The sequence below is a fragment of the Cnephaeus nilssonii genome, assembly GCF_951640355.1.
Source record: "Cnephaeus nilssonii genome assembly, chromosome: 22".
Classification (NCBI taxonomy): Eukaryota; Metazoa; Chordata; class Mammalia; order Chiroptera; family Vespertilionidae; genus Cnephaeus; species Cnephaeus nilssonii.
The window spans coordinates 12,542,697-12,570,471 of NC_137093.1; the positions used below are offsets into that span (position 1 = coordinate 12,542,697).

The 27,775-nt window shown below is 54.2% G+C and overlaps 2 protein-coding genes across 8 annotated transcripts; one reads left to right on the plus strand and one right to left on the minus strand.

Annotated features, from left to right (window-relative positions):
* The first annotated feature begins 26 nt into the window (after positions 1 to 26).
* Positions 27 to 10,216, plus strand: MTRFR (mitochondrial translation release factor in rescue). Of its 5 annotated transcripts, none has more exons than XM_079763134.1 (4): positions 27 to 152; positions 5,171 to 5,349; positions 8,081 to 8,376; positions 9,812 to 10,216. In XM_079763134.1, the coding sequence occupies exons 3-4, from the start codon at positions 8,095 to 8,097 to the stop codon at positions 10,049 to 10,051; spliced, it is 522 nt and encodes a 173-aa protein (XP_079619260.1). In that variant the 5' UTR covers positions 27 to 152; positions 5,171 to 5,349; positions 8,081 to 8,094; the 3' UTR covers positions 10,052 to 10,216. The 5 variants fall into 5 exon arrangements, with proteins under 5 accessions (XP_079619260.1, XP_079619262.1, XP_079619258.1 ...); XM_079763133.1 differs by lacking the exon at positions 27 to 152 and adding an exon at positions 168 to 288; XM_079763136.1 differs by lacking the exon at positions 5,171 to 5,349 and having other exon boundaries at positions 39 to 152.
* Positions 10,217 to 12,453: 2,237 nt separating this feature from the next.
* On the minus strand, positions 12,454 to 22,731 carry CDK2AP1 (cyclin dependent kinase 2 associated protein 1). Of its 3 annotated transcripts, none has more exons than XM_079762424.1 (4): positions 22,449 to 22,731; positions 17,880 to 17,977; positions 15,436 to 15,562; positions 12,454 to 13,217 (listed from the first exon to the last, which is right to left on the minus strand). In XM_079762424.1, exons 1-4 carry the CDS (start codon positions 22,705 to 22,707, stop codon positions 13,150 to 13,152), a joined length of 552 nt encoding a protein of 183 aa, XP_079618550.1. In that variant the 5' UTR covers positions 22,708 to 22,731; the 3' UTR covers positions 12,454 to 13,149. The 3 variants fall into 3 exon arrangements, with proteins under 3 accessions (XP_079618550.1, XP_079618551.1, XP_079618552.1); XM_079762425.1 differs by lacking the exon at positions 22,449 to 22,731 and adding an exon at positions 21,180 to 21,317; XM_079762426.1 differs by lacking the exon at positions 22,449 to 22,731 and adding an exon at positions 20,006 to 21,137.
* Between the last annotated feature and the right edge of the window lie 5,044 nt (positions 22,732 to 27,775).

The window sequence follows — 27,775 nt, forward strand, 5'->3', positions numbered from 1 at the left end:
CGCCGCGACCTCCCCCTTCCCTTCCCGCAGCTCGCGCGGAAAGCGGTGGTCCTACGCCTGGGAACTGGTGCGGGGCGTGGTCGTTGTCAAGCCCTCTCGTCTGATTGGTTCTCTCGCAGCTTTCCCGCGGCAACTTCCCGCATGCGCAGTTGGTAAGAAGGCGGTTGGGAGCCTGGGCTGAAGCATGGCGCATGCGCAGACGCGCGATCGCCGTTGCGATCCCCTGCTCGGCGGTGACACTCTGGTTCCCACCAGAACTTTGGGGGCGGAGGCCAATCGTGGGGTCGGGTAAGTGTGCGCGGAGAAATCAGGCACCCACACGGTTACCCACGATTGTCAAGGGCTCTGGAAAGGGGACGGGGAGCCCGGACGCCTTGAGTTTTCCGGTTTGCGACCCTGAGTCGCGCAACCTGTTGACCCGAGGCCCTGCTGGCGGTGCGGTGGAGCCGGTCCAGACACCTGAGCTGTTTTCCCTGGACCTGGTGTACCCTGGGCTGCGGGGGGTCGGCCTTGGCGCTCTTCAAGGACCAGAGGCGGGGGAGGCGGGAGAGGAGAGGAAAGCCCACGCCCTGGAGAAAACAGGACAAATGGACCGATCCCCGTGGACTTGTTCCGCAGAGCCTTATAGCGCCCGTAGCACGCAGCAGGGCTGTTTTAGGCCTGGCACATAGTAGGTGTCCGCGTCGCTCTTGTCAGATCTTTCAAAGGATTAGAGAGATACCGCGTCCCTCGCCGTGGGCCCCAAGCCCCTCTCATTCGCTCTGCTCCGTCCATGTTCTTCAAGCTAGTTAACCTTTCAGGAACTTGCAGCTTTGAGCTTTCCCTCCAGGTGTCCCGAGAACTGTACACAGTACAGGGACTTTGGCTGTCACTTAGAGGTGCCTGGAGCTGGCAGGACTTCGGCGATGTGCTTGCCCTTGGCATGGGGCAGCCCATCGCATCCGAGCCTCCCAAGAATCCCTAGCAATAATGTTTCAACTGTAAAAGCATCAGTCTCTCTCCAAGACCTCATGCGTGCCTGGAAGATGTCAAGCTTAAATAAACCGAGCCCACCCACCCCAAATTGTGTTAATCCACATGTCGATATTATGCTCATGTGATACCTAACCAAAGTCCAATTATTTTTTTAACTAGAGGCCTGTTGCACGATAATCGTGCAAGAATAGACCTTCCTTCCCCTAGCTTCGCCGCCCGCCGCACAGGAGCCTGCAAGTCCTTGCTCCGGGTGGAGCACCACTCCTGTAGCTCCCTCCACCGCCTCCCCCTCCTCCTCATAGCAGGCATCCAGCCCCTCCTGGCACCTCTGCGCCTGTATATGCAAATTAACCTGCCATCTTTGGTTAATTTGCCTACTCCTGATTGGCTGTAGGTATAGCAGATGTATGGTCAGTTTACATGTTTGTCTAATATGGTGCTTTTATTTCATTCTTTTAACTATGTTTTTCTTGATTTGGGAGAGAGAGGAAGGGAAAGGGAGAGATAGAAACATCGAGAGAGTAACATGGATCAGCTGCCTCCTGCACACACACACACACACACACACCCCAGATATGTGTGGGACTAGGAATGGAACCAGCAGCAACCTCCTGGTTCATGGGCCCATGCTCAACCGCTGAGCCACACTGGCAGGGCGAAGTCTTTAAATTGACAGCTTTATAGCGGAGATCTTTCCACCTTTTACATTGACTGGGATAAGATCAGGCTATTCAGTAACAGTGGCTGCTAATAGCTTGAAAAACTTAGTGCCTGTTAACCAGGGGGTTATTTTGTGTCGTTGGTTTTTATATACAGAGTTTGTCATCGAGGGACCAGTTCTCCACAGCAAAAGAGGAGGAACTCTAAAACTTTAAATCTAAAGTTTATCCATTAAATATGGAAGGAAGTGAAAAGGTATACATTTAAATATGGATCTTTTTCATCTTTCCCGAGCTTTGTGACTTTTCTTACCATATTAGGCAATCCCTGAAGATCTCTAAGTTTGAAGCAGGACTTGTTTGATGAAGGTGGGTTTTTATCTTTCCATTTGAACCTGCTGGGAAGTCCAGCTGTGCTCTTGGCATCATAATTTGTTCCTTGGCACCTGCTTTCATAGACCACAATTATGACCTCACCAAACAGTATGTCTTTGGTACTTTCAAGGTTTCCAAGTACTTCTTGAATGGGACCATCCCCAGTAAAATAATTAGCAGGTCACTGTTCTAGAAGACTTTTCACTCTGAGCTCTAATCAAATAAACGCCCATGAAATCGTAAGTTTGCAGAGTGGGTCTGAGCTCTGAGATCGCAGTGTGTGTGGTGTGTCAGAGGTTCCTGAGCTCCGTAGTTTAGGGATCCGAAGTGCTCACTGCTTCACATATGTGGCAACATGGGATTTTTCTCACCCCAGCTGGTATTACTACCTCCGTTATACAGATGAGCAAATGTGGCCAGAGTTGCATAGAGAGTTGAGACAGTGACACAGGTCTCATTGACTACAAAGCAATATAGCCTTTCAGGGGCCAAAAATATGAGAGGAAGAGTCAAGAAGAGAAAGTTGAGGAAAATGAGCTAACACTTTAAGGAGGTGGGGAAAGGACGGTTCTGGAGATGTTACGAAAGGTAAAGAAACAAGCTGTGGGAAGGACCGATTTAGTTTTAAAAATGGACCAGCTGCCCTGGCTGGTGTGCTCAGTGGTTAGAGTGTTGGCCTTCGAGCCCACTCAGGGTCGGGAGTTCGATTCCCGGTCAGGGCAAGTACCTGGGTTGCAGGTTCGATCTCCAGCCCTGGTCAGGGTTTGTGCAGGAGGCAACCAATCAATGTGTTTCTCTCACATTGATGTTTCTCTCTTTCTTCCTCCTCCCTCCCTTCCACTCTCTCTACAAAATCAATGGGAAAAGTATCCTCAGGTGAGGATTGAAAAAAAAAGGGGGCGGCGGGGAGGACCAGCTAATGTTCTTCCAAGATAAGTCTGAAATAACCCACGTAGTAGGCATCACTTTATTTGTATCAAGTACACTCCTACTTGAAAGTGCTTTGAAGACATTTGAGTCCCAGACAAACAGAAGCCATCATTATGGATGTTATGGGATGAATGGAAAGCTTTTCTCTTTATCTGCTTCATTGTTGCCTCTTGAACTGTGCAGCAAGAAGCCTATTAAGCTTCCACGGGACCTCTTTCCCCCCAAATCCAAGATAACAACTCTGCATTTCCTGCTCAACCCATTATGCTTGTCTTCTTGGAGAACCGAGTCTCTGTGAGCACTTCCTGTGGGAGAGGTGCTTCATCCTCAGGGTAAGCCGAGCCGAGGAAAGGCCAGGGTCTGTTTCGGGCCTGAGCCAGCCCAGTGGCTCCATTTGGGAGGGGTTCGCTCTCAGAAGGGTTCCAGGCAGCTAGAACAGGAGGATGAGTGCGGTAGGAAAGGCAGAGGGAGGCTGCTTTATCTGACTCCCATTCTGCAGGGAGCACAACACACCTTTGCAACATGAATGAGTATTAAGCATTTCTCAGAATCCTCCTCTCGCGGAGCCTCTGGTGCCATCAGCTGGCCATTTTGAAGCTGCAAGGTTGCAATCGGCCTTTTCAAGCTCACTGGGCTTGGTCTTTGCCCATTGTTCTGAGACCTGTCTTTTTTCTTTCTTTCTTTCTTTTTTTTTTTTTTTCAATGATTTCAGAGAGGAAGGGAGAGAAATAGAGCGATAGGAACATCAATGATGAAAGAATCAATGATCGGCTGCCTCCTGCACACCCCCTACTGGGGATCGAGCCTGCAACCTGAGCATGTGCCCCAACGGGAAACCAAATGGCACCCTCCCAACTCGGGCTATTTTACTGTTTTTAATGGGACTACTAGAAAATTTAGAATTCACACGTGGCTTGCCTTCTGTTTGTATCAGGCAACGCTGTTCTAGCACATGAATGCAATGGGAGCCAGCGGTTCGGGTTTTCATTCTTCAGGTGACCCAGCTTCTTCACCCCCTTGTTCCCATTTCACCTTCTCTGTGAACTCAAATCAATATTCATTTCTTTCTTTTCTCTAAGTAGCTTCACCCAGCTCTCTCCTTCCCACCTCCTCCATCTCTTTAACGGCCTGATTCTGGGCTTTTCACCCCGCAAGTGGGACACTCCGACAAGCCTTGCTCAAAGCCCTTAGCTGGGCCCTCGAAGTGGCCAGCAGTACAGCCTCCCCTGGGAGCTGGTTAGAAAGGCAGAGCCTCGCCCGGCCAGAGTGGCTCAGTAGTTGAGCATCAACCTATGAACCAAGAGATCACGGTTTGATTCCCAGTCAGGGTACATGCCCTGGCTGCGGACTCAGTCCCCACTGTGGGATCAATGATTATCTCTCATCATTGATGTTTCTATCTCTCTCTCCCTCTCCTTTCCTCTCTGAAATCAAATTAAAAAAAATGTTTTTAATGCAGAGCCTCAGGCCCTGGTGACCAGCATCTCCTCTAACAAGGTCCCCGGGGAGTGTGTGCCCCCGACAGGTTGAGTGATGAGAACCGTAACCACCGTCTTTCCTAAAGCCCCCATTTGGGTCCTCTCCACATCTGCTCCTCCAGTTCGATTTGAGGACACTTCTGTGAGGTCAGGCCAAGGGGCACCTAATAGAAGCAGGTTCCAAGGCCCCATCGCAGGCCCTGCAGGTGACTTGGGCCATAGAAAACGCGTGAGACCCACAGCTCCGCAGCAGGTCATCCATCCGGCCCACCCAGATGGACATCTTACCTTATCTTTTATGCTACAGGCCCCTTGGGCTCCCAGGCCCATGCCTGGCTCCTGGTAGACATTGAAACTATTATTGAACAAATTACCATTCCCTTCTGTAAAGGCCTGGCACCTCTTATCTCTAACTTGGCCAAGTGGGAAGGGGCTGGGACAATGAGAGGCTTTAACCTAAACTGCAATCAGCAGTTATGTGCTGAAGTGAGGGTGGGAGCCAGCCCCGAACTGAAGCTGCCACTCCCAGGAAGGAATCGGAGCTAAGCTCTCCCCACCCTGGTGTCCCCTTACTGGCACTTCTGTCACCTTTTTCTTTCTTTTTTAATGTCACGATGAGCTCTAATTTCAGCTGCTCTTATTGTTCCCTGAAGATTGGGAGTTGCTCTGCGGTATCACAAACACTGAAACCCAATCCCTGATCGTCGCTGAGCTTTGGGGAAGTGGAACCATGGGTGTGTTTGTCATTTACAGCTGTCCTTGGAGCAGCGCCAGAGCCCCAGGAGATACCAGAAGGATTCGGGCTCGCCGATTGGCTGCTGGGATTGGCTGTTAGACAAAGCAGCCAGTCACCGGGCGCTGGGGACCTTCCTGAGCTCCAGTTGGTGGGAGCCTTCCAGTGTGCGAGTCGGCTCTGAAAGTGGGACAGAAAGGTAGAGATGTGAACCACACTGGCGTGACAAAGCAGCCCAGGAAAGCACACCCCCCCCCCCTTTGTCTGGGGGTTTCGCCTCATCTCCCACTTGCTTCCTTTCTTTGTCATCGGCTCTACCCCAGTGCTGTCCCACCCGGTCACATTCACTCACTCACGGAAGAGAAACCCCAAGAGACGCGCTGGGCTCGTGTTCCGTAAGGAATCGAATCCAGGGACCAGCCGCTGTCTGAGGCACAAAGGAATCCTGTCCGGCGGGTTGAAAGCAGAAGGGAGGAAGGAAGGGGGAGTCTGGACAGGGACGTGGTCTCGAATCGTTTCTAGGAGGTGGGTTCTTTGTTCCGCGATGCCGGGCAGAGTGCCCGGTTTATGGTCTGTCGTTTTCTTTCCTGCGGAGACTCCTGAAATGTCGCACACACGATAGACAAAGGCCGTTGGTAAAGGAGCATTTGGTGGGCACACTGCTTCTAAACAAACCTCTTCCCAGCTATGGAGCCCTCACCACCACACCTTCCTATCCCCGACGGGCTGACCGCGCTGAACACAGGCTTCTCACACGGTTCGAGGTGGACCGCGCACAGTCATGGAAGTGAAAACTAGCACTGGCCTAAGCCTTGCAAAGTGTTCTCTGTAGAAATAGTAGAGATAGAAAAGAAGACTATCACCCAACACTGGCCGGGTAGCTCAGTTGGCTAGAGCATCATCCCGATGCACCAAGGTTGCGGGTTTGATCCCCAGTCTGTACGTTGAGGTATCAACAATGAATGCATCAGTAAGTGAACCACAATGGATGCTTCTCTCTGTGTGTGTCTCATCAAATTTTTTATGTTTTTCTTTTTTCTTTTTCTACTCATCAATTTTTAAAATATATATTTTTTTTATTGATTTCAGAGAGGAGGGGAGAGGGGGAGGCAGAAACATTAATGATGAGAGAGAACCACCGACCGGCTGCCCCACACACGCCCCCAACCGGGGATCAAGCCCAAAACCCAGGCATGTGCCCCGATGGGGAACCAAACCTTGACCTCCCAGCTCATAGGTCAATGCTCAAACACTGAGCCATGCCGGTCAGGCTCAAATCAAGTGGCACAATCATAGTTCTCATACTCCACTGGGCAACAGGGGTTTTGCTAGAAACCAATCTCATGCCTTCAAAGGAACCACAAAAGCGCCCCCCCTCCCCCCAGCACTCTTTCCTCTGGCTCTGCGCCTGCCTGGGCTGCCTGGGTGGGGGCGAAGGCTTGTTCCCCCATTCTCCAGATGAGAAGGCCGCCCGCCCAGGTTGTGACTTGCCCCTGTCCACACGTAGATCTTTGAAGAGGTGACACCTTTCAGGTTCCTGCCTCCGTGGCCCTCAAAAGAAAAAGAAACCGGAGCCTGTGGGCTCACCGTCCTCACAGCTGTTACCCTCTGCACTTGTCAGCTGAGGCCGTTCCGCTCATGCTGCCGCCGGAGCAGTTCTTTAAATCTTACTCTCAATACCGCTTTCTTTTTACTGTCTCCCCCTCTGGCTAGACTGAGCTCCATGAAGACAGCCTAGCTCTTTTTCACCGCCCGTGGCTCACAGAGCACCTCGCGTGGTGTTTTGAACCTGCCAGGCGCCTTCATGCAAGTCGGCTGGTTCGGTTGGATCACGTCATTGGCCGTGCGTCTGAGGCACAGGTGTTCCTATTCAGACCCAAGAAACTGGAAACATTGAAAAACAACCACCATGACATTGATGGATAGTGAGTTACTGTGTCCCACTGTCTAGGCTCAGCCATTCACAGGCGACTGCTCACTGTCCTATGTTTGGATTTCAGAGACTCCCCAACATTTACATAATGTCACCAGACTCAGCTCCCACTTCTGCCTTGATGTCCTGGTTAACACTTCATCAAATCACAGCCCTGTTCTTCTGAGCTTCACACTCAAACCCTCTCCTTCCTGAGAAAACAGCACCTCTGGGGGCCTTGAAGATATTTCTGGTCCAGCCCGGCCGGCGTGGCTCAGTAGTTGAGCATCAACCTATAAACCAGGAGGTCACAGTTTTATTTCCAGTTAGGGCACCTGCCTGAGTTGTGGGCTCCATCCCCAGTGGGAGGTGTGCAGGAGGCACCTGATTGATGATTTTCATCACTGATGTTTCTGTCTCTTCCTCTCCTTTCCTCTCTAAAATCAATATATATGTTTATATATATATACATATATACACACACACACACACACACACTCTGAGTGGCCCAGATTATTATGATCGCTGAACACATAATAATCTGGCCACTCAGTGTATATCCTATATAATAAAAGACCAATATGCAAATTGTCCCCTCAACCAGGAGTTCAACCAGCAGGCAGGCCAGCCAACTGCCCATGTCGCTCCCCCTGGTCAGGCTGGCTGGACCCCACCCATGCACGAATTCATGCACCAGGCCTCTAATATATATGTATACACACTGAGTGGCCAGATTATTATGCATTCAGAGATCATCATAATCTGGCCATTCAGTGTGTGTGTGTGTGTGTGTGTGTGTGTGTTTACGTCCATTAAAAGGTATTTCTGGTCTGTTACAAGAAATATTTACCGCTGGGCAGGGTACGGTCAAGTTGTGTGTCTTCACTCACTTCCTAATACCCTCCCTACGAGATAGGTGCTCATCGTCTGAACCGGTTTGTCAGAGTTGCCCTGGGACCTGAAGTGGACGTGGGAGCAGGGCCTCTCCCTGAAGGGCTGTCTCCTTTGTCTGATCCAGGTCTTCGGCTGCCCATGGGCACCTTGGGATCATTTCGCTTTCCTGGCCCGCTGACCAGAATGTGCCCCGTGCCTTGGGCACGCCAGCCCCGGGAGAAGCCGTCATTGCTGTCCCTGGTAGCAAGAGTCCCTCCGGTCCAGGTGGCGGGCAAGAAGGACCGGCCTGCCCTGCTCTCCCTGGAAGAGAGTGACCTTGAAGAGCAGTTTGTGAAAGGTCATGGTCCAGGGGGCCAGGCAACCAACAAGACCAGCAACTGCGTGGTGCTGAAGCACGTGCCCTCGGGCCTGGTCGTCAAGGTAGGGGCAGAGGCGGGTGGGGTTTTCTGAGTTCACTAGAGGGCCTTGCACATCTCCTCCCCTGCTCTGAGCCCTCCCTCCCCGAGGCAGAGCCTCCTGTGCAGCCTCAGCAGCCTCCTCCCAGCCCCTCTGGAGCCAGGTGCTTGCTGCCCTCCTTGAACTTGGCAGGCAGGAGAGTTCTCATAAAGCCATGGCCGCAGCACTGCCGTGGGCGCCACCTCCCTGAGCAGCCAGCAGGCCTGGAGGTCTGCGAGCATCCTCTGCCTTAGGGGCCTGGCTGCTGCCCTCCATCTCCTTGGAGGCCAGTGATGCCCACCCTTCTGAGCATGAGACCAGACCAGCCATTCTCGGCGCTCAGGAGCAAGTGGGAATCTCCCTTCCCTATAAAAACCAAGCTCCCGTATCCCCAGCTGTCAGCACACCTGACCTTCTAGTTCCGTGGTCGGCAAACTGTGGCTCGTGAGCCACATGCGGCTCTTTGGCCCCTTGAGTGTGGCTCTTCCACAAAATACCACGGCCTGGGCGAGTCTATTTTGAAGAAGTGGCGTTAGAAGAAGTTTAAGTTTAAAAAATTTGGCTCTCCAAAGAAATCTCAATCGTTGTACTGTTGATATTTGGCTCTGTTGACTAATGAGTTTGCCGACCACTGTTCTAGGAAATGGTGGCCTCGGGGCAGGGCGACTCCACGCTGCGTGTCCAGAGGCCCGAAAGGCAGCCGAGCCTTGAGATACAGCCCAGCTGAGGGCCTCGCGGGCTTTAGCTCAGTCCTCACAAGCCCCTCCGCCCCTTCCTCCTGGCAGGACAGGTAAGGACGGGAGGCACGGAGAGGCTAATGCCCTGCCAGGCCCTGCCAGCTCTCCCCGCCGAGCACATGGCTTAGTCTTAACCACTTCTCTTCCCCCTTGATGACCTGTCATTCAGGAGCCACAGGGAACCTCCTGAAACCTGACATCGTTTTTAACCTGTTTTATATCACTTACTCCAAATCCTCCGTGCCATTCTCTCACCGACATCTCAGAATGCCTATCAGCAGCCTCGCCAGCCTGGCCCCACGCTCAGGCATCACGTGCGAATGCTGTGGCTGATGGTAAAGAGCCCTTTCCCTCTGGGACAGACGCTGACCTTTGCACACAAAGTGCTCGTGCCCTGCCCACAGCTAGACATTTCAGCTTGTCTTCAAAATTATTTTGGGACTGTAAGTTATTTAAAGGCTACCGTGGCTTCTAAACAAAACAACACTCCCAACTATGAAACAGTCGCTATGAAAGCCACCTGACATGGGTGTGGGCCAGGGACACGCCCTTGCTTTGTCACCCCTTCGCTGGGATTCTTGCCGGGTGTCCTTGCCCCCTGGGCCCGCCCCCTGTGCTGAGTCCTGGGGTCCCGAGACCCAGCCTGCGGGCCTCAGGTCACGAACCTCCTCTCCCTCCCGCAGTGCCATCAGACGAGGTCCGTCGAACAGAACAGGAAGCTGGCTCGGAAAATCATGCAAGAGAAACTGGACATTTTTTACCACGGGGAAGAGAGTCTCGCCTACAGAGAAAGACGCGCAGCAGAGAAGAAAAAGCAGGAAAGGAAAAAGAGAGCGAAGGAAACCCTGGAAAAGAAGAGACAGCTGAAGCAACTCTGGGAATCAAGTAAGAACTCCATGGCGGAAACAGCAGGCTCTGAGTGAGGAGCCGCCGGAGCCTTTCAAGGAATAATAGGGGGGTCCCTCCCCCGCGTGGCTACAGGGCTTCCAAAGCAGTGTTTGATGGGTTTAAAGTGTCAAATTGTTTTACGTGGCAGACTGAATAAACTGGATAGAGATGTTCTTAAATAAACCTGAGAGAAACGCAGGCGGTCCTTGCGGGAGGACAGTGGCTGTTTGGGGGAGCAATGGGGGAGGGCGGGGGCGGGACTGCGGCGGCGTCCTGAGAAGCAGCTCCGAGGGGCTGCAGGTGGCAGGCAGTTCGATTTCAGGGCCTGGGCTGGAGCAAGAAGGGTGTCGCCTTTTGTCTTTATAATATACATTTGGGTACCTTATTTATTATCAAAGGTTAGAAATAAAAAGTAGGACTATTTTTTTAAAGTATGACTATTAAAAAGGTCCATTTCTATGGAAAACTGTGAAATTGAGACAAAGATTAATGACCTGTAGGGTAACATCATCCACTGGGAGGTCACTGCTCAGTGATACTTAAGAGGTCAGCTTAATGTCAGGTTAAGAGAATAAAAAACAAGACGGCGCCCTAGCCCAGTGGTCAGCAAACCGCGGCTCGCGAGCCACATGCGGCTCTTTGGCCCCTTGAGTGTGGCTCTTCCACAAAATACCACGTGCGGGCGCACACGTACAGTGCGATTGAAACTTCGTGGCCCATGCACAGAAGTCGGTTTTCAGCTCTCAAAAGAAATTTCAGTCGTTGTACAGTTGATATTTGGCTCTGTTGACTAATGAGTTTGCCAACCACTGCCTTAGCCAGTTTGGCTCAGTGGATAGAGCGTCGGCCTGCAAACTGAAAGGTCCCAGGTTCGATTCCAGTCAAGGGCACATGCCCAGGTTGTGGGCTCGATCCCCAGTGCGGGACTTGCAGGAGGCAGATGATCAATGATTCTCTCTCATCATGGATGTTTCTATTTCTCTCCCTCTTCCTCTCTGAAATCATTAAAAATATATTTTTTTAAAAAGCAAGACTTCAAAGATGTGCAGGTTAGTAAGTCACTGGCCCCACTCGCTGGTTACACCACGTGACCAAGTAACCTCTCCGATGTGGAAGTAGGCGCATCGTCCCGTGTGGATTTACAGGTAGGTCTATAAGGGATGAGCTTCCCGAAACCTGATTTGCTTGGGAGTTTGTTCAACACCATGAAACAGTCGCTATGAAAGAGACTTTGTCCTTTGCCCTTAACGTTGTTGGGGCTGTTCAGGCAGGTCCATAGCCTGGCTTGTTGGAACGCTTCTCAGGTTCCCGTAGAAAACTAGCAGGGGAAAGACCCATACAGAGCCTCCCTCACTTCTGCATCCAAAGAAACTGGCCTCTAAGGCAGTGACCTCGTCCAGAAGCTCAAGCGTCCTACACAAGGCTCTCTAGACCTCTGGGTGCAGTGGGCAGACCCTTCCCCACTCCAGCTTCCACCCAAAGGTCGCCAGGTAAGGCACGAACAGTGCACAAGAAGCCGGAAGGGCGGGAGCTGCAGCAGGAGCTTCCATTTCCATCGCCTGTCTCCTGGCATGTGCGTAACAGAGGTGCAGACAAGCTCACTCCCTAAAACCCTTCCTAGGGCTCAGACCTGTAAGGGCCGGACTGCCTCGAGCCTGCAAAACTGCCCATACCCCTGGCCAGAGTGCCCCACCCCCGCATGGGGATTCCTAGTTCAAACTGCCTCCACCACTCGGATTCTCACACGTCCAGCACCTCCTGGCGCTGTCCCACACCAGAGCAGCATGTGAAGTGGCCACGTTGCATGGAAAACAGGTTCCTGTAGCACCCAGGAAATGCCCACAGGATTAGCACCTAAAAACTGAGAAAAGGTACTGATTGCAGGGGACGGGGAGGGTAAAGGGCAGAGTGAGGAACTGCTCTCACGCTGTCCATGCGTTCTCTCCTGGCCCCGCCTGAAGTCCTCTGCAATTAAAATGCACCACAGCTCACCTGTGCAGCTTGGCTGTGTCCCTGCCTTGTGACCACAGCAAACGCTCCCCCAGCCCACTGTGCTCATCATAGTCACATCCGCCCATGACGCTCTGGGTCAGGCGGGAAAATGCCACCTTTGGCAGGTCTCTCTCACCTTCCCGAGGAGCTGTTTTTAAAAATGCCACTTGAGCCTGGCTGGTGTTGCTCAGTGGTTGAGCATTGACTTAGTAACCAGGGGGTCACAGTTCAATTCCCTCACAGGGCACATGCCCAGGTTGTGAGCTCGATCCCCAGCAGGGGGCGTGCAGAAGGCAGCTGAACCATGATTCTCATCATTGATGTTTCTCTATCCCTTCTCTGAAATCAATAAACAAAACAAAAACACATTTTTTAAATGCCACTTGATTCAAGGAACCCACATCTTGATACCAGTTGTTAATGAAAATAAGCTTTATTACATCAAGTAATAAATACATACAAAGATGCAAACAGTATTAGTCACTTTCTTCCAGATGTTTGGATCCACTGATGGGAAAGGCGGAATTGAAATCTACATACATCCTTAGGGAAAATTTCAGGGGTCCTTGTCAGGCGAGGTTCGAGGTTCAGTAAGTTGCTCTTTCTTCTGTATTTATAACTTGTGCATTTTAAAGATTGACTTCAAAGTACTAATAGTCATGCAAATGCTTAAGCAAAAAAAAAAAAAGTTACATTGAGCAGAATTTATACTCTGTGGCGAACGGGCACTGGCTACTAAAGCGCTGCCTCAGGACTCGCTGAAACAAACCCTCAGAGGTGGATCAGCTCAGAAGAGAAACAGAGAACCACGTGAGTAACAGAAATGTATCCAGAAGAGACACACCGGTATCCGGGAGCCAACTAGTTAGCTGTGATAGGTAACTGACGTGCATCATGTAAATCAATGCTTAGAAAAACACAAAACGCCCTGGGTAGTTCCTAACTAATATGTAAACCTAATAACTGCAAAACCTCTTCTCCATCTCAGCGATGGGAGGTTCGGAGCCTGACGAACCACGGGAGGGGCAGGAGGAGGAGAAACCAAGCTGTTACCATTTTGAAACCAAGTTTCATCTGAACAGGGGGCATGAGCTGTCACTTCTTGGAAGAAGATGGAAAGCCTTCCGCGCTGACTCGGAGGCTAGGACCTGGCGTTCCGCTCCGTCTCGGCCAAGCACTCCCGAACCAGCCCTCTCGCGTGGATGATGCCTGGAAGAGAAGAGGCAGGGGCTGGGACCATCCGCCGGACCCGGTCCGGGAGAGGAATTCGGTCCGGGAGAGGAACCCAGTCCAGGAGAGGAAGAGGACTTCAAAGGAGGAAGAGGGTCCTTTCACCACCAGCCAGAGAACCCTCGCACTGAACTGGGACCCGCATCCAACCACCCAGGCCTCCACATGGTTTAAAAGGCACTAACGCCCTAGCCAGTTTGGCTCGGTGGAGAGAGCGTTGGCGTGCAGACCAAAGGGTCCTGGGTTCGATTCCAATCAAGGCACATACCTCGGTTGCTGCCTGGGCCCTGGTTGGGGTGTGTGCAGAAGGCAACCAATCGATGTGTTTCTCTCACATCAATGTTTCTCTGTCTTTCTCTCTTCCACTCTCTCTCTCTCAAAGATCAATAGGAAAATATCCTCAGGTGAGTATTAACAAAAAATGAAATATATATATATATATATGGCACTAACATTCCCTCCCCCCGCTCTTCTTTAAATGTTTTTTATTAATTTCAGAGAGGGAGAGAGAGAGATAGAAACATCAATGATGAGAAAGAATCATTGATCGGCTGCCTCCTACACTCCCCACGCGGGATCAAGCCTGTACCCCGGGCATGTGCCCTGAACGGGAATTGAACTGTAACCTCCTGATTCATAGGTTGATGCTCAACCACTGAGCCACGCCTGCCCGGGCTCCTTCCCCCTCTCAAAGACTTTCCCTACTGGGGTCTCCCTAACCCCTTCCTTCTCACTCAAGGTGCCGGCCAGCCAGCCAGCTCTTCGAGACGGGACTCCACACCACTGCGTTCCCTAGTGGCACAAGTACCGTCTTTAACCTGACTCGCTTTGAAGATCCCGAAGATCCCACACCTTAAAGTTGTTGCTTTTCTCTCTCTTTTTTTAAAATATATTGATCTCAGGAAGAGAGAAAGGGAGAGACATAGAAACATCAATGATGAGAGTCTTCATACATCAAAAGGTTTTGGGTTGGAATGCTGATCAGGGCACATACCTAGGTTGTAGGTTCAATCCTCAGTTGGGGCGTGTATGGGAAGCAACTGATAGATGTTTTTCTCCCCCCCCCTCTCTCTCCCCCTCCCTCCCCTTCCTCTGACAATTAATGAAAACATGTCCTTGGGTAAGGATTTTTAAAAATTCCATAAAACATTCTGGGCTCACTGGCTGTTGATCACCGACCTATGAACAGTGTGCCGCATTCCCTCGTGCCCACTGTGGCCCTCTCACCTGCTCCCACATGAACTGGCCGCTGGGCAGGACCACTGCTCGCCCAGACTGTGCCCAGCGTGGTCACTGGGTGTGTCCACACGCTGACTTCACCACGGCTCCCAATTCCCGGCCAGACGCTCAGGCCCAGCCTTGTCCCAGGGATCCCCATTCAGGTACCCAGTGCCTCTGTCAGACTAACCGAGGCCCGGATGACAGAACGACGCCCACCCGGCCCCGGGCTGGATCGGGCTTCAGCTCCACACCCGCCCCAAACCCTCTCCGGTTCCAGCCTCTGACCGCCAGTCCCCTTCCCACAATGCCATGCCTGTGCTCACCCAGCCCAGCCCTGCCATCGGTCCTCACAAGGCTCCTAAGCACCAGGCGCCCTCAGCCGGCCCTGCCTGTCCCCGCGGAGCCGCGACCCCGACAGTGGCCCCCGCGGATGCCTGTTCATAACCCGGCTGCTCCTCTTTTCCTGCAAGGTGCTTCCCGAACCCTCTGAAGATCCCAAATCCCTCCTGAAATGAACTTCACACCAGGCCACTGGGCTCTGACTGCCACCTTCTAAAACAGAAGTCCTCCCTCCTCTCCCGTCACAGGGCCTCTTCCCTGTGCTATTACCTCCGTCACAAAAGCACTCAAGGCACCCGTCGCCTGCCCCGGACTCGCACAGACCACCCCCCACCCGTGGCCGCAGGAGGGCAGCAGGGAGGAGGCAGAGCTCCCGAGTCCTTTTCAAAGCAGAGGGACCCTCCTGGCAGCCACAGGCGGGCAAGGCTCACGGCTGAGCTGCCCCTCTTAGAAGCCCCTTCCCATCAAACCCCACACCCCAGAGCCGCTCACCCTGCCCGATGCCTCCCCATTCCCACGGCAACTCTAACAAACCAGGAGCCCCTGTGGCTCGGCGACCCCCCACCCTCCCTTGAACCCCTAGAAAACTTTCACAGCAGTGATGGGCCTGTGCCTTGGGGTCACCTGCCGGACGCACCTCGTTTTAGTCTCTCCATCGCGCTCTTGCTGCCCGCGTACGTGGGTCGGATCTCTTTCCCCAGCTCTTCGATGATGGCCAGCAGCTCAGCATATTTGCTCTGGGGCACCTGGCTGTTCCCTGTTCCCTAGAATCAGAAAGCAGGTTCAGATGGACTGAAACCCACCTGGCTCCGGCGCCAGTCAGGGCCACCACGTGCCTGCGGCAGCAAGGACCCTGAGGCAGCCAGGACGGGATGTGGAGGGCGGGTGGCGGGCCCAGAGCGGCTGTCCCCGCTGAGGGGCACCCACAGAGCAGGGAGGTGGCCCGACTGGCCTCACGCTCCAGGAACCCACCCGGCAGCTCCCAGAAAGCTTCCTGCATCTCCACGGCCTGTCTCACAGCAAAGGCTTCACCGAGAACTTCCTAGGGCCCAGGGGGACGAGCAAGTATAACCCAGGGGCTGAGGGTGCAGAGCGAGTGGGCGAGACAGACGGAGGCCACGCCTGGGGTGGGCAGGACCAGAAAAGTCACCAAGGCCCTCTGGACGGATCCCTCCTCCCCCACTGGCAGGGCTCGCCCCACAGAAACCCTTTTCTCCAGACACCTCAACAGCCCCAAGCAGCACCCAGACCATGAGGCTGGGTTCCCCATGGGCCTCTTCCTCCTCCTCCATCTCCATCTCCTCTTCCATCTCCATCTCCATCTCCACCATCTCCATCTCCTCCTCCTCCTCCATCTCCATCTCCTCCTCCTCCATCTCCATCTCCTCCTCCATCTCCATCTCCTCCTCCTCCATCTCCATCTCCTCCTCCTCCTTCTCCATCTCCTCCTCCTTCTCCATCTCTTCCTCCTCCTCCTCCTTCATCTCCATCTCCTCCTCCTCCATCTCCATCTCCATCTCCTCCTCCTCCATCTCCTCCTCCTCCTCCTCCATCTCCATCCCTTCCTCCTCCATCTCCATCTCCTCCTCCTCCATCTCCATCTCCTCCTCCTCCATCTCTATCTCCTCCTCCATCTCCATCTCCATCTCCTACATCTCCATCTCCATCTCCTCCTCCTCCTCCTCCTCCTCCATCTCCTCTTTCATCTCCTCCTCCTCCTCCATCTCCATCTCCTCCTCCTCCTCCTCCTCCTCCTCCTCCTCCACTTCCACCTTCTCCTTCCCAGTGGCACCAGGACCGGCCTTCCCTCCTGGAGGCCCTCGCCTGCTCCTCCCTCCTTCTCTGCTGCCTCTGCTGCTTAGTCTCGAGGTCCTTCCTCTTCTCCTGGTCCAGGTCCTCGGCATCCTGCCGGCGCCTCCTTGTGGCCCCGCACTCCTCCCTCCGCTGCTCCCGCCACCGCCTCATGGCCAGGGCGTTGCGCTGCCTCTCCAGGCTGCGCTTCAGCCCATCCTCCCGCCGCCGCCGCTTCTTCAGGCGGTCCCTCTCCCGAGCCCGGGCCCGCTTCTCCTCCTGGGACAGGACGGCCTGGCGGGGCATGGCGGGGAGCTGCCACCTCACGCCCAAGGACAGTGTCCATGGCGACCTCAGAATGTGGCAAGTTCTGGCCATGAGAGAGAATCTTGCAGCTGGCAACCGGGGGTCCCTCCACAGGCCGCGTTTCCCCGGCAGGCGCCACGGCGGCTGCAGTGGCTGCCTCCACTGTGCTCCTACCAGCCCGGGGAGCCCCACTTGACAGTGAGAAAACCAAGTCTCCTCAAGATTGCCAGGTGGGGGTCCTGTTTTCAGAAGGCAGAACCAGAGCCCGGCCAGCATGGCTCAGTGGTTGACAGTCAATCCATGAACCAGGTCATGGTTCAATTCCAGGTCAGGGCACATGCCCGGGTTGTGGGCTTGATCCCCAGTGTGGGGCGTGCAGGAGGCAGCCAATCAATGATTCTCTCTCATCATCGATATTCCTATCTCTCCTTCTCCCTTCCTCTCTGAAATCAATAAAAATATATATTTTTTAAAGTGGCAGAACCAGGTGTAAACCCAAGTAGCCTCGCTCAGGAGCCACCAGCTCCTCACCACATGCATCTCGACTCCTCTTTGCTGGGGCTGCGACCTCGTGGGGTGGGCGTGGGAACCGGACCTCTCCCCTCTGTTCCAGGTCAGACCCAGAGTCAGGTCAGGCCTTCTTCCCCAGGATCAGGCACAAGAAGACCCACCAGGGACACACATGGGGTGGCGGCCCCCCAACAGAACCGCAGCCCCCAGGCTTCCATCTTTCCCTGCGCCCCCCATCGCCCATCCCTGCTCAGTGTCCCCATGAGACACCTTGCCGCCCTCTGAGATGCCTCAGGTCCTGAACACGAGTCCAGCCGGGTCCTTGACCTGAGGAAGCTCTGATGACGTCCATCCATCCTTTCTCCTCCTTCGTCCCTCCCACCGAGTCCCCGGCCCCAGCCCCTCCCGCTGCACATCGCGCGCGCACACACACACACACACACACACACACACACACACACACACCCGCCATACCTGCGTGTAGCCTAGAGATGGTGGTCCGTAGTCACTCAACAGCTGGCGGTACTGGGAGGACGTCGCCATGCTGGTGGAAGGCGGGTGGACGCTCCCAGCTAGGGCGGAGGAGAGAGCAATCGGGAATCCCGTAGCGGTGACCAGCCGTCCCCGAGGCGAGGATCGGGGCCTGCCACAGGCCCCCTGCCCGGGACCCATGCCCTCAACAGGGGCCTACCATCTCCGCAGGACAGAGAACCCTGCTCCTGTCCTCTAGTTTGGCCTTGGCCGGCCCCTGGCCTCGACAACTGATGGTAAAATGTAACTAACAGGCCCCTGGGCTTGGCACCCACCGCAGCAGCAGACACCGCTCCTGTGGTCCCGGACATCCTTCCCATCCCTGCCTTCGGGAGTGGTACCAAAGACGACAGGTGCTGCGATGCTCGGCCTAACCCTCGCCCGTCTCCCTGTTCCCCGGGGGCCGATCGCCTCGAGCCACATCACGGCCACAACTGCCCGCTGCCCCCGAGGCTGGCCCACACCTGGGCTGCGACATCCCCTGGGCAGGGAGGCGGGGCAGGGTTTGGATCTGAGCCCCACCCCTGGCTGGAGATGGGTGCACGGGACACCAAGTCAGGAATCTGGAGCGTACCACGGCCCGTGTGTCCTCAGACCAGCCCTCACCCTCTGAGCCCATCACCCCCTCCCCCCAGAGGGGACAGGACTCTGGAGAGTCTGAGTCGACGCCCAGATGACTTGCACCCAAAGAAGGGAGGGGTGGCCCCACTTAGGGCCTGCAACTCTCGGAGACACTGTCCCTCGGCGGCGAGGGGATCCCTGGGCCAGGGCCCAGCGCAGGAGGGCGTCTCCTGAGCGGGGTGGGCCGCCAGCGGGGAATTCCCCAGCTCCCGCTCAGGAGCCGGAAGCATGCAGACCTGTAATGGCGTCCGAGTGGCCATTAGCGGGGGAAAGGATGTCCTGTGGAATTACAAACAGCGGTAACCATGGAGAATTTACCTAGCCCTCCTCGGCAGCTGCCCGCCTGCCTCCACGCCCGGCCAAGGAACGGCTCCCCCCCGGCCTGCCGCCTGCAGAGCCAAACGGTCTCTCTCACACGCAACACGGCGGGCTCTGCAGACTTGGCCCCGGGGAGGGACAGCTGGTGCCAGGCTGGCCAAAGCGACCAGCTGCTCATCTAGTGTGGGCAGGGGGAGGGGCCGGGAGGGGGAGTTCAGGAGCTCTGGCTGATGGGGCTGGAAGGGGCCCGCGAGAACCCGGGAGCTCCTCGCTGGAGAGAGAAGCAGGCCAGAGAGGGTGGGCACTGGCCCAGGCCACACAGCACAGGGGAGGCTGACCCCCATGCCGGTCCCTCTGTCCAGGAGCGGGGGACAGCTCTATCCGTTCACGCTCAGGCCTGCCCTGGATTTACCCACCGGGAGCGCAGGATTATGCTCAAGCACGGGACCCTGGGCTGCCGGCGTGGCTCAGTGGTTGAGCGTTGACCCATGAACCAGGAGGTCACGGTTCGATTCCCAGTCAGGGCCCATGCCTGGGTTGCGGGTTCGATCCCCAGTGTGGGGCGTGCAGGAGGCAGCCGATCGATGATTCTCTCTCATCATTGGTGTTTCTCTCTGTCTCTCCCCCTTCCTCTAAAATCAATAAAAATATATTTTTAAAGCATGGGATGCCCAGTCAGGACCCATGGATACTGCCACTCCAAGAGGGCATCTGGGCAGCTCTGAGCCTCTAAAGCGGGGAGGATAACGCTCTGTGGGACCGTGCTGCTCAGCAGGGGGGGCTCCCTCCACCCAGGGCCCAGGATTGGGGCAGGATGGCTGCCCTGAGCTCCCCTCACCCTATCAGCCAAACCCCAATTTCCTGCACTTTCTGATGTGGGCACTGAGTGCGGTCTGGTTAGCTCAGGCTCTGCAGCTCCAGAACTGGATTCTAAGCCCGACTGGCCGCTACAGGTTGTGACACCTCCCAGGATGCTCAGGGTGAGGGTGAGGCTGGGGCTGGGCGTGGATCATCCCACAGCACTTGAAGGCATCCGGAAGATGCCAGCGCCCTGGCAGAGGGGGGCTGGCACCCCCGGGCATCCTCCTGGTCTTCTTTCCTGGCCAAGGAGCCAGCCCAGCTGTCCACACCTGGCTGTGTGACCTCAGACAAGCCCCTTCCCCCTCTAGGCCTCGGTTTCCCCATCTGTTTGAGGCAATGGTTCCCACCAGAAGGTCCAATGGCTCTAGGTTGGGTATTAGGGGCTGAGGGAGGAGAAAGTGCTCGGTTTGGGTTGGGCGAGAGGGGAGTCAGGCAGCAGCTCAGGGCAGGTGACCCCCACTGGGTGCCGTGCACCCCTTACTCTGTGTTGAGGGGGGGGGGGGTGTCTGTGGCCCTGGGGAGTTGGCAAATGGCCCCGAGTTCCACTCATGCCCACTGCTTCCCGCAGACCCCGGGTCGGGCCACACGAGGCCAGGGAGCAAAGCTGACTGGGTGTGCGCGCTGCGTCTCGGAGCCGCAGACAATGCGCGCAGTGTGCGGGGACCAGGGAGGCCAGGCGGGGAGGGACTCGGAGGCCAGCAGCTCCTGGGGCCGGGCGCGCCTCCCCGCCCCCACGCCAGACAAAGAGCGGCCTGGGCCTGGGGAGCTGGCGGCCTTCCCGCCACTTGGGGCGCCTGGGGGGGGCTCTCCGGCGGGGAGGCGGAGGCTTTGTCTAACTCCGCCACTGCCACCGCGGGCCAGGCCGTGGCTTGGCAACCCGCGCGCAGGAGGCAGGGCTGGAGGGCATGAGGGATGATGACAAGGAAGCCAGAGGAGCGGCGGAGGAGAGTCCATCTTGGATGCGAATGGCAGGGGGAGATGGGGCTCCGCGAAGGGGTCCGCGGGCAGGGGGGGGCCCCCACCGGAACCCCAGGGACCCGGGGACCTCGGCACTCCTCCTGGATCTCGCCAGAGAAGAAGGAAACCCGCGCACAGGTGCCGGCAGCCCAGCACCGGCTGCAGGGCTCCCGAGTGGGTGCCTGTCACTCATGACCCCAGATCCCAAAGGTCCCAGTGTAGGGCCCGGGCCCTCACTCGCCCTCCCCACCCCGAGGATGACATGGGGGGGGGGGGGGGAGGAAGCCTGCCTGGCCCACAAAGCCTGTCTCTTTGAGGTTTGAGACCCCAGAGCAGGTGAGGACATTTGAGAAAATAGTACTGTTTGCTCTTGGGGCTCAGAACCCACATTCAACTACACACACACACCCCCAATCCATACCCTGAATCTTAACCCTTGTTCATCCCCAAGTCTGTATCCAAGAAGTTAAATACATATGTGTTCACCTGTATGTGTATGACTGCGTATTGCTGTTGGGGGTCCCTCCGCAGATTTTTGGAGTTAAGGAGTCGACATGTGGAGGCCAGGCCCAAACCTGCGGCCAACTGCCAGCGCCAGCGTGGCATTTCTGACCGGGAGGCCAATCCCCTCCCCGCGGGCCTCTGCCCGCCCCACGAATGCGCCCAGCTTTTGGGGAAGTCCGTTTCCAACCCACTGTCTGAAGGAGAAGGACCGGGGGCGGGACTAAGCCGGCCCCTCCAGACTCCCCCATTTCCCAGGCCCCCTCCCTGTCTCCCCGGCCCCTGGGCGAGGCCCTGGGCGCAGCCTCAAGCTGCCGGACAACTTCTGGAGGAGTTTCCAGGGACCTCCGGGCTGCGGCCCCAGGGGCGGGGAGAGGATGGCCCCTCCCGACTCGGCTGGAGGAGGCCTTCTAGGTCCAGACTTGGGGGCCCCCCGAGATGTGAAGCCCGGCTCCGATGCACCCCCCCCCCCTCACACACACACACACACACACACCCCGCCTGCAAGCACTCAGGGACGCCCGCTCCTCTCCAACTTCCTTCACGCCGCGCACACCAGAGGGGACCTCCCACGTGCCCCGTTCTGAGGACCCTGCTCCCGCGCGCCAGGCTGAGCGCCCATTCATTGAGTCCCCTGCACCCCGGGGGACCCCCGTCCCTGCCCAGCTGCCCTGCGCCCTCCCGGGCGGCTGCACCTGGCACGCCGCCGCCCCCAGCCCTGCCCCAGCCCGGTCTGGCCCCGCACGTGCGCCTCTGCAGCCCGCCCCCCCCCCCCAGCCCCGGCCTGCAACCCCGCTCCCCACCGGCGGCCCGGGTCCCGCGCCCCGCGCCCCGCGCCCCGCGCCCGAAGCGGCCCGGCCGCTCCCGACTCCCGCCGGCAGGGGCCCTCGCCGAGCCGCCCAAAAGCTGGAGGAAAAAGGAGCCGAGGAAGCTTCCCCCGCCCTCGCCCGCCACGCTCCCCGCGAGCCCTCGGCCGCCGGCGTGGGGGGGACCGCGGCGGCCGCCCGCGCCCCGAGCCCCAGCCCGGCCCGGCCCCGGCCCGAGGCCCGGCCCCGCGCGGGGCGCACCCGCCAACTTTGGCAGCGCGGGCGCCGGAATCATGGCGGCGGCGGCGGCCGCGCTGCCCCGGGCCGGGACCCGGTGCCCGGTCGCCCCCGGCCTCGCGGGGCCCCGGGAACCGTGCCCGGGCGCGCGGGCCCCCAACTTGGCGGCACTTGGGGGGCGCGGCGCGCGCGGCCCGCGGGGCGCACTCACCGGCGTTGAGGGAGGCGGCGGGCATGTGCGCGGCCAAGTTCGGTTTGTAAGACATCCCCCCGGGCGGCGGGGCGCGGCGGGGCCCGGCCCGCGAGGCGGCGGCGGCGGCGAGGCCGGGCGGCGGCGAGGCGGGCCCGGCGTCCGTGCGCCCGTCCGTGCGCCCGCCGAGCTCCCGCGCACTTTTTGTTGTTGACGGCTCGGGCCGCACCGGCAAATATGGCCGTCCCTCACCCTGACACCGCCGCAGTATATCACCCATACATCGGGCGGGCGCAGGGGCGGCCGCAAACTTTGAGCCGAGCCAGCGGGGCCGGCCCGGGCCGGGAGGGGGCGGCCCGGCGTCAGGGGGCGGCTCCGCCCGCGGCCGCGCCCCGCGCCTCCCCGCGCGCTCGGCGCCCGCAACTTGGCAAAGTTTGGGGGGCTGGGGTCCAGGCGGCGCCGGTGGCCCGCGTGGGTTCCTTTCTTCTTCTTCGCGTCCAGCGCCTGGAGGTTTCTTATTTTACCGCTTAAGAAAAAAGAAACAAAAAAAAACCCTTTCATTTTAAATAGCAAGATTGGATTTCAGCATTACTTTTCGTCCCCTTGCCTGTGGGGACAGGGATGGAAAATTACCTGGAGAAAATGGTGGCGAATGGTATTTTTAAGCACGTAGGATCCTTCCAGACGCCGAGGTCTGGCTCTTCCCCAGAATCAGAACAACCAATTCTTGACATTGATTTCAAATAAATCCCACATCCCTGTCTGTAGTAAGTGGTGTTTAACCCTTTGGGGGCCTGCGACTCCTTGACAAAAGCCAGGAATTTCCCCCTTGGAAGATTCACCCTTGCATTTACATAATTGTGCATCTGAACGCATTCAAATATTGCAGGAGCGCCTGCTCCGCGCCGGACACAGTTCCAGGCGCCAAGGGTACAAGAATGAACGTGGCCACGTCTCTCCTCCCCTGGAGTTTACCTGACAGTTTGGGGCCCTCCGTCGACCCCAGCCCAGCCCAGCCCAGCCCATCCTCAAGTCTGACGGCATCAGAGGTAGTTGAGATTAGGTGGTCAAGCTCTTGAAGGTGCTCTTTCCTAGTGTTGTGCTTCAATAGTGAAGCTCATCAAAACGCACAACATGCCCAGCCTTGGCCATCCTTGTGGGTAACAGTGGTTTGCAAATCTTTAAATTAGTCACAGACTTTCGGACATCTGGATCTGGTGAGGAAGGGTTATCACCCAAGCCTGCCTTCCTCTCCAGCTTCACCTGCACCCCTTGTGTCCAGCCAAGGATGCTCTGCGAAATTTTATTTCATCAACCAATGAATGACTCCTTCTCCTACCCTCCTTCCCGCCCCCACCCCCCTCCCAGGGATCCAATACTCAAAAGTAGCACAATCCATTCCTAGCCACAATTCAATTGTTTCAGTAGTCACATTTTAGAAAGTAAGAAGAAACGGATGAAATGGATCTTTAATACATTTTAACACAATATATCCAGGACACTGTGTTTTCCATGTGTAATGAATGTAAAGAAGTTAAGATACTTTGTATCATTTTTATCATACAAAGTCTTCAGTGTATTTTACACTCACCGTGTGTCAGAATTCAGACCGGCCCCATTTCAAGCTCCTGTTAACCACAAGGGCCGGCGGCTTTCCTATTGGACGGCGGTGCGGGGTGAGAGGCTACGAGCAGAGGGCTCCTAGGGCAGGCACACCTGGGCAGAAATCCTGGCTCCATTGCCCGGGAGCTGTTTGTGCCTCCAAGTCCTTGGGGCGAGAATCCAGATCTCAGGGCATGGCTCCGCTCTTTCCATATTGTTGTGTTTTTACTGGGATGCCCACCCCCTCACTCTAAGTCCTGATCGATGGTCATCGAAAAATATTTCTTCCTTTTGTTTTTAATTGAGATCCAATTCACTTAGCATAACATTCACCCTTTTTTAAAAATATATTTTATTGATTTTTTTACCGAGAGGAAGGGAGAGGGATAGAGTTAGAAACATCGATGAGAGAGAAACATCCATCAGCTGCCTCCTGCACACCCCCTACTGAGGATGTGCCCACAACCAAAGGTACATGCCCTTGACTGGAATTGAACCCGGGACCCTTCAGTTCGCAGGCCAACGCTCTATCCACTAAGCCAAACCCGGTAGGGCTTTATTTATTTTTAGAGAAAGAAGGAGGGAGAAAGAGAGAAACATGGATGTGAAAGAGAAACATCCATCAAGTGGCTGCCTCCTGCACGCCCCTACCAGGGATCTAGCCCGCAACCCAGGCATGTGCTCTGACCCGGAGTTGAACCAGCAACTCTTCAGTGCATGGGAGGACACCCAACCATCTGAGCCACACCGGCCAGGGCCATTTAGTATCATATTTTCAAGGTTCATCCACATTGTAACATGTATCAGTATTTTGCTACTCTCTTAGTCATGGCAAATACTATTCCATTGGAGGGATAGGACACATCACCAGTTGACGGATAGTTGGATTGTTTCCACTTTTTGGCTGTTATAAGTACGGCTGCTATGAACATTTGTATACAATTTTTTCTGTGGACAACAGCTTTCAATTCTTTGGGGTCTATACCCAGGAATGGAATTGCTGAGTCTTAGGTTTCACTTTTTGGGGAACCACCGAACTGCTTTCCATAGTGGCTTCACCATGGCACATTCCCACTAGCAATGCATGAGGCGTCCAGTTTCTCCGTATCTTCACTGACACTTGTTATTATCTGACTTTTTTTATTTTCCTAATGGGTGTGAACTAGTATTTCCTGGTTTTGATTTGCATTTTCCTAATGAGCAGTGATGTTGAGCATCTTTTTATGTATTTACTGGTCATTACCATATATTCTTTAGAGAAATATCTATTATAATGTTTGCCTATTTTTAAATTGATTTTTCTTTTTATATAAAATTGTACGTTGTTTTTTTTTTTTTTTAATATATTCAGGATACTGGTTCCTTCTCAGATATATACAGGGTGTCCCAAAAAACTGTATATGGACTTTGAATGATTATAAAGTCAGTGTTTCTTAACACACAGTTAATTTTTAAAAGGTAAAAGAATCTACAGAAATGAATAAATGTTTTGGTCAATGCCTGTTTTCAAATTGATGACTGTTCTGGTCCACGCACTGCTGTGAACTCCAGGCAATGGAATCGCAAACATCAAGGATGATTTCGCTCAGTATTTGTGTGCCCTCAGTGCATCAACTGTTTGTTGCCGGTTCTGTACCGTAAACTTTATCTTTTATGTATCCCCATAAAAAGAAAGTCTAGTGGCACTTTAGGATAAATTTTCTTTGTTCAAAGCTTAGTCTGACTTCACCCATTATTCAAATCAGTTAAACCTGAAAGGGAGTGAGAATTAAGTGAGTTATCAGCTGTTACATCGTATATACATTATTGGGGGGACAACCTATTTTTTGCAAATAATTTCTCCCATTCTTTGATCTTTTCATTTTTATGATGGGGCACTTTGACACACCCAAGTTTTTAATTTTCACAAAGTCCAATATTTCTCCTTTTTCTCTGATTTGCTGTGCTTTTGGTATCATACATACCTAGTCCAAGGTCACGATAATTTTCACCTATGTTTTTGTTGAAGATTTTTTATTCTTACGTTTAAGTCTTTGATTGTTTTTTTCCTTAACTTTTGTGTATGATGTGAGGTAGGCCCAAATTCATTCTTTGCACATGGATGTCCAGTTGTTGAAAAGACTATTCTTTCTCCATGTAATGGTCTTGACACCCTTGTTGAAAATCAATTGAGGATAAATATGAGGGTGTATTCCTGAACTCAGTTCTATTCCACTGATCTATATGTCTGTCCTTTGCCAATACCACACTGCTTTGATTACTGTAGATTTGATTACTTTGTAGTAATAAACTTTGAAATAGCAAGTGTGAGTGCTCCAATTTTGTTTTTCTCTCTCAAGGTTGTTTTGGCTATTCTGGGTCCCATGAATTTCCATATGAGTTTTAGAATCTGCTTGTCCATTTTTAAATTTTATTTATTTATTTATTTATTTATTTTAAATATATTTTATTGATTTTCTACAGAGAGGAAGGGAGAGGGACAGAGAGCCAGAAACATCGATGAGAGAGAAACATCGATCAGCTGCCTCCTGCACACCTCCCACTGGGGGATGTGCCTGCAACCAAGGTACATGTCCTTGACTGGAATCAAACCTGGGACCTCTCAGTCCGCAGGCCGACGCTCTATCCATTGAGCCAAACCAGTCAGGGCAAATTTTATTTATATTTGGTCACACAAGAAAAGGCAATTGGGATTTTTTTTTTATAGGATTTGTATTATATTTGTGTATCAATTTTAGGCTCCCCAATTCACGAACCCAGGATAGCTTTCAATTTATATAGGTTTTTCGTGTGGGGTTTTTGTTGTTGGTTTTTTGTGTGTTTTTTTTTTTTGTGTGTGTGTTGTTTTTTTTTTGCTTAATCCTCACCCGAGGACATTTTTCCATTGATTTTTAAAGACAGAGAAATATCGATGTGAGACACACTGATTGGTTGTCTCCAGCATGTGCCCCGACTGGGGCAGGGATCCAGCGTGCAACCCAGGTATGTGCCCTTGACTGGAATCGAACCCCGGACCCTTCAGTCCACAGGCTGATGCTGTATCCAATGAACCAAACCAGCTAGGGCTAGGTCTTATTTCTTTTTAAAAATATATATTTTTATTGATTTCAGAAAGGAAGAGAGAGAGGCAGAAACATCAATGATGAGAGAAAATATTGATCGGCTGCCTCCTACATGCCCCACACAGGCCCCATACTGGGATGGAGCCCGAAACCCAGGCATCTACCCTGACCAGGAATCGAACCTTGACCTCCTGGTTCATAGGTTGACATTCAACCACTGAGCCACACCAGCCGGGCTAGTTCTTATTTCTTAAATTTCAACGTTTTCTAGTTTGCAGTGTGCAAGTCTTGTATTTCTTTTAGTTAAATTTATTCCTAAGCATTTCATTATCTTTGATGCTATTGTAAATAAAATTGTTTTCTTTTTAAATTTTTTTATTTATTGATTTTTAGAGAGAGAGAAACATCAATTTGTTATTCCACTTGTTTTTGCATTCATTGGTTGATTCTTGTATGTGCCCTGACCGGGGATCAAACCCACAACCATCAAAAACATAAAAATGAAGTATTGCAAACTCCTTTAGCATCCACCCAGCTCTTTGCCTAACCCTTGCTGGTAATTCTTCACAACAGTGATTTGGGAGCAATAGTGTGTCACGTGCGTCTCCTAACCCAACGGTGCACTTGCCACCCATGGTGGGCAGCTTTCAGAGGACAAAGCCAACTTCCCGAGAATTGGACTCT

Bases quoted from the DNA above. Each gene is read 5' to 3' on its own strand.
- MTRFR (XM_079763132.1), top strand. From the start codon at position 192: ATGCGCAGACGCGCGATCGCCGTTGCGATCCCCTGCTCGGCGGTGACA. The intron at 289-8,080 runs GTAAGTGTGCGC...TGTCTGATCCAG, and splicing joins GAGGCCAATCGTGGGGTCGG to GTCTTCGGCTGCCCATGGGC. The intron at 8,377-9,811 runs GTAGGGGCAGAG...TCCCTCCCGCAG, and splicing joins CCTCGGGCCTGGTCGTCAAG to TGCCATCAGACGAGGTCCGT.
- CDK2AP1 (XM_079762424.1), bottom strand. From the start codon at position 22,707: ATGGGTGATATACTGCGGCGGTGTCAGGGTGAGGGACGGCCATATTTG. The intron at 17,978-22,448 runs GTGAGTGCGCCC...CCTCCGCCCTAG, and splicing joins CGCCGCCTCCCTCAACGCCG to CTGGGAGCGTCCACCCGCCT. The intron at 13,218-15,435 runs GTGCGTCCGGCA...CTTCTCTTCCAG, and splicing joins GATGGAGAGACTAAAACGAG to GCATCATCCACGCGAGAGGG.